We start from the raw sequence: 11,203 nt of genomic DNA, 5'->3' as shown, positions 1-11,203 counted from the left end.
TGTGTCCTTGTTTTAAAGTTAAACAAGCTGCAAGTCAGTCAGTGAACAACATCATAGTCCCGCCTCATTTAGGTGCTCTTAAAGTGACAGTCCACAGTAAACAAAGCCTGTGGGTTCAGAACACCCTCCACAGATGCTGCCTGACCTGCTGAGTCCTTCGGCATTTTGTATAGGCCTCTATCACTTCCACTTTTTCGGTCATATATTTACCCAGTGTCAGAGTGCGAAGAAGAGTCACCTGAGAAGGTCATCCCTCTAGAAACAACTCCATCAGTCAGAACAAATTCTCTCAAGTCACTGAGATGACTGAATGGGCCTCTGGTTTCTCTCAAGCCCATAGGACACGTTATGATCACCTGTCATCATTACAGCATGAGGCAGCTCATCAAAATGCACTTGCCCATGTCACTGTGATGTTGGAAGTCTTTAAGTACAGACATGTTCTCACATGGCCCAACTTTGAGTCATTGTTATGCTCAGACAATGAGAGTTATTGTTCATTGATGCCTTGAATGAAGGACGTTTGGTTAAGCCCTACCTCAGCCTGAATGCATTTTCACAAACACAAGAGTGACAGGGGACAACTGAAAAATCTGCTGAAGGTGTTAGATCCAGTTGGCAAGTGAAGGAAATGGTGAAGTTGGATCCAAACTGAGCGGAGATGAAAAAAGTTGGGAAAGGCTCGTTATGTGTCACCTAGTTTCAGCTTGTTGCTTTTCCCTAAAGTGCTATAATGGTATGACACTCCACTGCTATAGCTTTAATGACCAAGATTCCTGTTTTCCACAGGTAATTAAGCTTTCCATAAGATCAGAAGACAAAGGAACAGAATATGCCTTTGGGCCCATCAGGTCTACTCAGTAATTCCATCATGGCGGATTTATTATCCCTTTCAACTCCATTCTCCTGCCTTCTCCCTGTAACCTTTGACTAATCAGGAACCTATCGACCTCTGCTTTAAATATACCCAAATAACTTGGCCTCCACAGTCATCAGTGATAATGAAATCCACAGATTTACCACCCTCTGATTCTCCACCAGACTAGACAATGCACTGAAGGAAGAGGTGAAGCAGTCTGATCACTGTCCCTGAGAGAATAAATATTGAAAAAATAGGAACACGAATGTGCTGCAAATTCTAGTTACCCTGTAAACCTGTCACCCCATCACCCTGCTATCCCATCACCCTGTAACTCTGTCACCCAATCTCCCCATCATCCTGTCACCCCATCACCCTGTCACCCCATCACCCTGCTATCCCATCACCCTGTAACTCTGTCACCCAATCTCCCCATCACCCTGTCACCCCATCACCCTGCTATCCCATCACCCTGTAACTCTGTCAACCAATCTCCCCATCACCCTGTCAACTTATCACCCTGTCACCCATCACCCTGTCACCCTGTCACATCGTTACCCTGTCACCCTGTCATCCCATTACCCCTGTCACCCAATCATCCTGTCACCCTCTCACCTTGCCACCCTGTCACCCTGTAACCCCATCACCCTGTTACCCTTTCACCCTGTTACACTTTCACCACATCACACCGTCAACACATTACCCCGTCACCCTGTCACCACATCACCCCGACACCCTGTCACCCCGTCACCCATTGCACCATCAAACTTTCACCCCTTCACCCTGTCACCCTATTACACTGTCACTCTGTAACCATGTCATCCTGTCCCCTCAACACCCTATCACCCCATCAACCGGTCACCCCATTACCCTGTCATAATGAAACACAGTCACACTGTCATCATATCACCCTGTTACTCCATCACTCCATCATTCTGTCACTCTTTCATCTCATCACCCTGTAACTCTATCCCCTGTCATCCCGTCTTCCTGTTGTCTTATCACCCTGTACCTCTCTCACCCTGTCACCCCATCACCCCATTACCCTGTCACCCCGTCACCCTGTCACCCCATTACCCCATCACTCTGTCACCATCATCTTATCACGCTGTACCCTGTCACCCCATTACCCCATCACTCTGTCACCGTCATCTTATCACGCTGTACCTTGTCACCCTGTCACCCCATTACCCTATCACTCTGTCACCCTGTCATCTCATCACCCTGTACCTCTGTCACCCTGTCAGCATGTCACCCTGTCACCCCATCACTCTGTCACCGCATCACCCTGTCACCCTGTGAGCCTGTCATTCCGTTACCTGGTCATCCCGCCAACCTGTCACCCCGTCAGCCCATCTGTCACCCCATTGCCCTGCCACACCATCACCCCGTCACCCTGTCACTGCATCACTCTGTTACCGTGTCATCCTGTCACCATGTCACCCTGTCACTATGTCACCGTCACACTGTCACCCTGTTCGCTCTGTCACCCTGTCACCCAGTCACCTGTGACTCTGTTATCCTGCTTTGCCATTCAAATATCATGGCTGATTTGAATTTGACTTGAGTTTTTTTTGCATGATTTCCAAAATCTTGGAGACACCTAAACCCCAAAATTCTATTGATCTCAAACTCAGAGAAATGATATTAGGCACTTCCAGTTCAACCACATTCTCATCGGTTTTATCCTGGTGCCAAATCGGGACCGAAGGAGCAGGAGCAGGAGTTTATCATTCTGCTCTGCCAGTCTGCTCAGATCTAATCTCAGCCTCAACATCATAATCCTCCTTCTTCTCCATAATCCTTAGCTCTCCCATAACCCAAATACCTTTCCATCGCGGTCTTGACTATCCTCAGTGACTCCTCCTCCACAACTGTGGTAATGACTCTGACAGGAGAAGCTCCTCCTTCGTGTTCAATTTAGGTGAAACCTTTATTCTCCAAGTATGACCCCATGCTTTAGATACCTCTCTGGGAAACATAGCTTCTCAACATCTCAGGAATCTTACATGCTTCACCTCCCATGAATTCCAATTTAGCCTCAAATTTGCAACTGATCTTAATAAAACTTTTTCTTCAGTCTAAGGATCAAACTTCCACCATTATAAGCATCTACCTCCTTAAATAAAAGATCCTGAATTGTAACCGCTACTCCAGATGAAATTGCCCATTGCCCTGTCTAATTACATCAAGGCTTCTATGTTTATACACCCTTGCAATATATCCCATCCTACAATTTGCCTTCCTAATGTCATGCTGATTTTCTGTGTTCCTTGTATGGCAACCCACATCTGCAGCTATCTGTAGTCCAAAAGACCACAAGACACAGAAGAAAATTTGGCTATTTGGCCCATGGACTCTGCCCTGTTTTCAATCGTGACTGATGTTTTCAAACCTATTATCCCACCTTCTCCTCATAGTCCCTAACTCCTCTCCCCAGTTAAACTGCTTTCTGTTTTTCCTGTTCCTTCTACCAAAATCAATGGCCTCACACATCCCCATTTAGAGTCAGAGAATCATATAACACAGAAACAGGCACTTCTACCCAAGGAATCCATGCTGACCAACATGCCCACCTAAGCTAGTCCCATTTGCCTGCATTTGGGCCATTTTCCTCTGAACCTTTCCTATCCACATACTCATTGAATGTCTTCTGTGTGTTGTTATTGTCCCAACCTCAACCATTTTCTCTGGCAGCTCTTCCCATATATACACCACCCTCCGGCATGAGGTGGTTTCCTCTCACATCTCTTTTGTATCTTCCCCCCTCACCTTATAAGCCGATGCCCCCTAGTTTTCAGTTCTGTTTCCTGGGAAAATACTGCGCGCATTCACCCTCTCTATGCCCCTCATAATGTTATATGCCTCCACAAAGTCTCTAGTCAAGTTCCTACATTCCAAGTAACAAAATCCAGTCCAACCTCTCCTTATAACTCAGGCCCTTGTGTTCTGGTAATCTTGTAACTCTTCTATGCACTTTTTCCCAGTTTAATGATGAATTTTAGACTATATCTCAAACAAGAGAAAATCTGCAGATGCTGGAAATCCAAGAAACACACACAGAATGCTGGAGGAACTCAGCAGGGCTATGGAAAAAAGTACAGTTGACATTTTGGGCCAAGACCCTTCGGCAGGACTATATCTGCTCAGTTTTCTTTCCCACCTACTTAACCTTTCTACACTCAGTGGCCACTTCATCAGGTACCTCCCGCACTTAGTGAAGTAGCCACTGAGTGTATGCTCATGGTCTTCTGCTGCTGTAGGCCGTCCACTTCAATATTTGACATGTGTGTTCAGCAATGATTTTTTGCACACCACTGTGGTAATACGTGGTTATTTGTGTTACTGTCACCTTTCTGTCAGCTTGAATCAGTTTGGCCATTCTCCACTGACTTCTCCCATTAACAAGGCATTTCTGCTTACGGAACTGTCACTCCTGGGATGTTTTTCGTTTCTCGCACCATTCTCTGTAAATTCTAGAGACTGTTGTGTATGAAAATCTCAGGAGATCAGCAGTTTCTGAGATACTGTAACCACCCCTGTGGCATCAACAATCATTCCACAGTCAAAGTCACTTAGATCAGCGGTCCCCAACCACCGGGCCACCACGGACCGGAACCGGGCCGCAGAGCATGTGCTACCGGGCTGCGGGGAAACGATATGAGTCAGCTGCACCTTTCCTCATTCCCTGTCATGCCCACTGTTCAGCTTGAACACACACGAGGTCATTACCCGTGCGTCATCCATGTCAGTGCGGGAAGGAGATCAACTCCTCGAGCTTGCAAATGACGACGGGCTGAAAAGGATGATTGACATAGCATCTCTGCCGGTATTCTGGATCAAAGTCAAGGGTAAGTATCCTGAGACAGCCACAAAAGCACTGAAAACGTTGTTTCCATTTCCAACATGTCTCTGCAATGAATGCAACAAAAACTAAATTGCGGAATAGACTGGACATAAGGAACCCCCTTCGAGTATTGCTGTCTCCCATCACCCCTCGATAGGACCGTCTCGTTGCAGGGAAACAAGCCCAGGGCTCCCACTGATTCAGCGATATTGGTGTGTTACAATGATTTTATATGTTCTTACGGGGAAAATATGTGCTGTGTGCTTAATATCCAAACATTACTTAAAATGTTACGATGCTATTGACTTATATAACCATATAACAATTACAGCACGGAAACGGGCCACCTCTGCCCTTCTAGTCTGTGCCGAACGCTACTCTCACCTAGTCCCACTGACCTGCACTCAGCCCATAACCGTCCATTCCTTTCTTGTCCATATACCTATCCAATTTTTCTTTAAATGGTAATATCAAACCTGCCTCTACCACTTCTACTGAAAGTTCCTTCAACACTTACTTCAAGCTCCCCTGTCCTCCCCTGATAATTGACTTCCCACTATATTTATGCGAGGAAAATATGCGCTGTGTGTTTAATATTAAATTCATTAGATAAACCTTTTTAGAAACGAAATTGAGTGTATTAGCCACTTATCACCTATATTCCGGTCGTGATTAACAACAGCGCCACCCCCCCCCCCCGTACAGAATTGCCAAAAAGGATTTGTGGAAAAAAATTGGGAGGTACACGCATGCGCAAGTTACGCATGCGCACTAGTGCCCGCGCAAGGCGTCATGGTCATTGTAGTCTTTCTCGGGGTAAACACAACGTATTTGACTGCTACTCTTGTCCGTTAGCAACCCTACCCACCGCCCCCCCCCCACCCAGGTCGGCCGGTCCGCAAGAATATTGTCAATAATAAACCGGTCTGCAATGCAAAAAAGGTTGGGGACCCCTGACGTAGGTCACATTTCTTCCCCATTCCAATGAGCCACTGAACCTCCTGACCATGTCTGCATGCTTTTATGCAATAAGTTGCTGATTAGATATTTGCATTACTGAGTAGGCAAACAGGTGTATCTGACAAAGTGTCACTGACTGCATATTCCTATGAAGGCTCTCTCTTTTCTCCTCACAACCTTCTCTCCCATCTACCTTTGTATTATGAGCAACTTTGGCTACAGTACACTCATTCCCTTTCATGTAGGTCAATAATGTCAATGTTTTACTGGTCTCCAGCCAGCAACTCTGTGGAGAATCACAAGTGATATGCTTCACATAGCTAAGCCTATGTCCAAATTCCATGCCTGGGTATTAAAATGTGGAAGCGGAGACCGACGGCCTGCTCAGCTGCTGGACCCACTTTGTATTCAGCAGTGAAGCGGAAACAGTCTGCGGTGGGGGCTGAGTGAAGTTCGCGTTCCATCACTTGGTTTTACACCAGCGCTGACTAATGAATGTAGGTGACTTCATATGAGCAGGATCACCAACCTTGATTGAAAGAGTAGGTGAAGGTGAGTGATTTATTTGTTTTTCCTATAAGTTACTTTACAATTTTAAAGCACGCAGAATGCTGGAGGAACTCAGCAGGTCAGGCAGCATCTATGGAGAGGAATAAATAGTCAGCATTTCAGGCCAAGACCCTTCTTTAGGACTAGAAAGGAAGAGGGAAGCAGCCAGAATAATATGGTAGGGGAATGGAAGGAGTTCAAGCTGGTGGGTGATAGGTAAAGCCAGGTGAGGGGGAAGGTTGGTGGATGGAGGAGTGGGGGGGGGGAATGAAGTAAGAGTTGGGAGGCTTGAACTATCGATTTATTCCACTCCATAGATGCTGCCTGACCTGCTGAGTTCCTCCAGCATTTTGGGTGTGTTCCTCTGGATTTCCAATATCTGCAGAATTTCTTGTGGTTTATGACTTACAAATTATTTTCTAATAAGTTTATGATATTTTTATAACTATAATTTTTTGTTTTAAATAATGTTTTAATATTTCATTATTTATAGCTGGTCTAATGCCTCTCCAGCCACATCTTTTAAGTTCCTGAGAAACAATGCTGCCCCCATTCTTACTAAAAGAATCCTTTTCCATGGGATCCCAGCACCATAGCTCTAAAGTTGCAATTATTTGTACAATGAGAGGACATTTAATCATTGTCAAAACCCTAATCACTACAGTTTAGCAACATTATGATCACTTTGATAACTGCACTAAAATTGACTTTTTTTCTAATTGTCCTAATTGTGGTCTTGTAAAAATTGTGCATAATTTATTTTTAAATTATGTTTTTCTTGTGATTGCTGCTTCTATGATGTGACGTGCCTGTGATGCTGTTGCAAGTAAGTTTTTCATGGCATCTGTGCATCCATGTACTTATGCATTAGACAATAAACTCGATGTTGACCATTACAGGGAGAATCACTCAATATGAGTGAAGAAGTTGTGGAGTCTTCTTCTAGATGTCTACTCTGCCTAATGGTGAATGTGAATGTCAGCAATATCCTAGGGTTATGCGGTTGCCATGGTTGAATAGCTTTTAGTGTGGGCAGACTGAGAGCTTAGCAAAGTGTGTAAGGAAACATTGGAACTTATGAACGTTAAGTCTGAATCCTGCTCATTAGAGATCTTTGGTGGGGGAGAGACGTTGGTGTGGTGCATTGAGCACTGCCCATGATAGGGCAGTTGACAACTTCTTCGCTGATGTTGAACGTTTGTGTAAGGTCAACCAACTTCACTGATGCATCTGATTTTTATTTTTATTTTTTATTTATTTTGAGGTACAGCGTGGACAGGCCCTTCTGGCCCAATGGGCCACATCGTCCAGAAACCCACCTGCTTAACACTAGCCTAATCACAGAACAGTTTATAATGACCAATTAACCTAGTAACTAGTATATCTTTGGAAGATGGGAGGAAATCAGAGCACCCAGAGGAAATCCACATGGTCAAAGGCAAAATGTACAAACTCCTTACAGACAGCGCCAGAAATGAACTTCCAAACTCTAGAATGGCATAATAGCATCACACTACAATGCTACTGTCCACAAAGCTTCATTCTAACAAAGACCTTCAGAGCTTACTGCACCCCTGCCCTGACCTGATTCCGAAGAGCCTCCTGCGCATGCATGGCACCTCCCCAGTTAAGGCTTCCAGTGCATCTTCCAAAGACCCTGGGACCCCACGTCCTCTCAGGTGACATTCCAAAGACCCTGGGGCCCCACGCCCTCTCAGGTGACCTTCCAAAGACCCTGGGACCCCATGCCCTCTCAGGTGACATTCCAAAGACCCTAGGACCCCATGCCCTCTCAGGTGACATTCCAAAGACCCTGGGACCCCATGCCCTCTCAGGTGACATTCCAAAGACCCTAGGACCCCATGCCCTCTCAGGTGACATTCCAAAGACCCTGGGGCCCCATGCCCTCTCAGGTGACATTGTTTGCCCTTCTTTCCAGGTTTTCTTCATAAGTGGAAGACCTCTTGACAGTTCTTACAGCCACAGTGTACCTCTTCATCAGAAGGTTCGGGCTGGCTTTCGGCAGGGCAGAAGATTTTTCAATGAAGTGCATCACTCACAATATTGGCTGTTGCTGACGTGCCTGTCATTGCTGATTAACTGCACTCTGACTACTTGTACTCGTTCCTCAACCACACTTTATTCACTGTTCACAAGGACAGTGTGGCCCCTGTCACCAAAATACTCTGGAGTTTGAACAAAGAAATGTCATTTTTATACAGAAATTGACTAGTTATATACAAGTATTCTTCCAATAGAAACGTTGTGCACTTCTGAATCCCATCATTTGCATATTTAAGTATAAATCATAATGCATAATTCAGGTATTATTAAGAAATTAAGTCTATGTGTTGAAGGTCAATGGTGCTTGAGAACTAGTAAAATAACTGTCCAATAAATAGTAAGTGTTAAACTTCACCCAGTACATTCCCTTTTCTCATTGCTACTGTCAGGAAGGAACTACGGGAGCCTGAAACAGCATCTTCCCCTCTGCCATCAGTTTTCTGAATGGACATTGAACCCATTACGAACTTACTATTTTTTTCTGTTTGCACTATTTATTTGATTTAGCACATATATATAACATATAAAATTACTGTAATTTACTATTTTTGTTATTACATTTTGCAATGTACTGCTGCCACATTACAACAAATTTCAGAACATATGCCAGTGACGTTAAAACTGATTCTGATTCTGACTTAATAACTTAATAATTGCCCTAGAATCCTTTGCTTGCATCCCTATCTTGATTTGGTAAGCTTGATCTTGGTTCCCAGGCTTGATTGGAAAAGCTGGACAAAGGAGAGTTAGGCTTTCAAAGACCGTGTTCAACCTAGCTGAATGCACGATGTCTGCACCCTGTCTCTGTCAGCTTATCAGCTTGACTGTTGCCTTAGTGAGCTGAGCTTTCGCAGAGAGAAAGGCCATACAAAGTGTCTGCACTCTGTATGGCTAGCACACATTTTAACCTTTGCTTTGCTGCAATCTCCACACATCCAGCTACAGATTGACTGCAGTAACAGAAATGAAAATGCAACACAAAGCAGCCATTTCATTTGCATCTCACTCATCCATTGTGAGCCCTATTCCTGTTTATGGGTGGGGTGGGGTGGGGAGCATTCACTTTATCCCTCAAAATGTGACCATAAGAGCTTTTCTACCTGTTTTGGAATTGAAACTGGAGTTGAGGTTGGTTCATTATTGTCCGATGTACAGAGATACGGGGCATTGAGGTAGTACAAGTGGGGAAAAAAATAACAGAATGCACAATAAAATGTTACAAAGAAACTGCAGAGACGATAAGGTGAAAGGCTATAACAGGTTGACTGAGAGGTTTCTTAATTGTCTTATAACAGCAGGATAGAAGCTGTGCTTGAGCCTGCTCCAACATGCTTTCAGGCTTTTGTATCTTCTGCCTGATGGGAGGAGAAGAGGAGAGAACCTTCAGGGAAGATAGGTGGAGTCTTTGATTATTCTGGCTGCTTTACTGAGGCAGTGAGAGGTATAGACTGAGCCTACGGAGGGGAGGCTACTTCCTGTGATGTGCTAAGCTGTGCCCACAACTCTCTGCAGTTTCTTGCCAATCAGCAAAAAATGATTCAGAGGAAGTGTGAATTAGTTAAGGAAATCTGGCCATTAAGCAGCAGACTCTTAAACTCATTTTGAAAGGCCACATTTGGCAAATGTGTAATGGTGATGCCATTATCCTGTTCTTTGTTGGCAGGCTGGCATCAACCTTACGCAAAACGGGAAGGACACATTCTCCAAAAAGGCAGTGTTGTTACTGCAGTTGTCCAAGAGGAAAGGAAAGAAGACCGAAATGGCCAACATGGGAATTCAGATTATTGGATTTTGTCTTGGCCTCCTCAGTCTGTTTGGAACTTTGATTGCCACCATTTTACCTCACTGGTGTAGAACGGCACATGTGGGTACCGATATTATCACTGCCATGGAGTTCATGAAAGGACTTTGGATGGAATGTGTCTGGCAAAGTACCGGCATCTACCAGTGCCAAGTCCATCGCTCGCAGCTGGCATTGCCCCCAGACCTCCAGGTCGCTCGTGTCTTGATGGTATTTTCCTGCTTGTTTTCCACACTGGCCACTTGCGTTTCTGTAGTGGGTATGAAATGCACTGTGTGCTTCAGGGAAACCTCATCCAAGGATCATATTGCCATGTCAGGAGGGGCATTTTACATCCTTGCTAGCATCATGTGCCTCATTCCGGTGTCTCGGTCAACAAGTAACCTAATCCGTGATTTCTACAACCCAGTGTTACCAGCAGGAACCAGATATGAAATGGGGGAAGCTCTCTATATTGGCTTTGTGTCAGCTGGTATGGCTGTCATTGGAGGAGCTCTCCTGTGTCTTCCTTGCCCTCAGCAAGGGAATGAAAGACCCTACCAACCACAAGCTTTATCAATACAAACTGCACCTCAGAACAGACTGCCTTCTGCCTCTCATAGTGATTACCGTTTACATGACTATGTGTGAGTAAGAAGACTCTTCATTGCAATTAGCCTCTGCACTTCAGAGTTCCAAGAAATAACGTACTTTCTTTACAGTAAGACACACAAAATGCTGGAGGAACTCAGCAAATCAAGCAGCATCTATGGAGAGGAATTAGGAGTCGGACCAAGATCCTTCATCAGGATTGTTGCTCAAGATTTCAAGCATCCACAGAACCTCTTGTTCTAGGTAGTCAAAATTATTTCAACATTGGTAGAGGTATGAAAAAGAAGGGGACAGGTTTGAGCTGAAAGCGAAGAGTTTTAAAAGAGAATGTTAGAGATTCTTTTTACACAGTGAGTGGTTGGGCCCAAAACGTTGACTCTTTATTTCTCTCCATGAATACAGCATTTTGTGTGTGTGTGTGTGTGTGTGTGTGTGTGTGTGTGTTACTCTGAACTTCCAGCATTTGCAGAGTCTCTTGTGATTATAATATACTTTACTTTTTCTCCACACTTTGCAGGGAAGTTAAGAGCTC

At 44.6% G+C, this 11,203-nt stretch overlaps 1 protein-coding gene across 1 annotated transcript; it reads left to right on the top strand.

The window, feature by feature from the left end:
- The first annotated feature begins 10,038 nt into the window (after positions 1-10,038).
- On the top strand, positions 10,039-10,710 carry LOC134347764 (claudin-14-like). Its single transcript, XM_063050168.1, has one exon. It carries the CDS (start codon positions 10,039-10,041, stop codon positions 10,708-10,710), a length of 672 nt encoding a protein of 223 aa, XP_062906238.1.
- The last annotated feature ends 493 nt before the right edge of the window (positions 10,711-11,203 follow it).

The sequence above is a fragment of the Mobula hypostoma genome, chromosome 6 (genome assembly GCF_963921235.1).
Source record: "Mobula hypostoma chromosome 6, sMobHyp1.1, whole genome shotgun sequence".
Lineage (NCBI taxonomy): Eukaryota > Metazoa > Chordata > Chondrichthyes > Myliobatiformes > Myliobatidae > Mobula > Mobula hypostoma.
The sequence above is the reverse complement of the archived record's forward strand: the minus strand, read 5'-3'. Positions and strand labels throughout refer to the sequence as shown.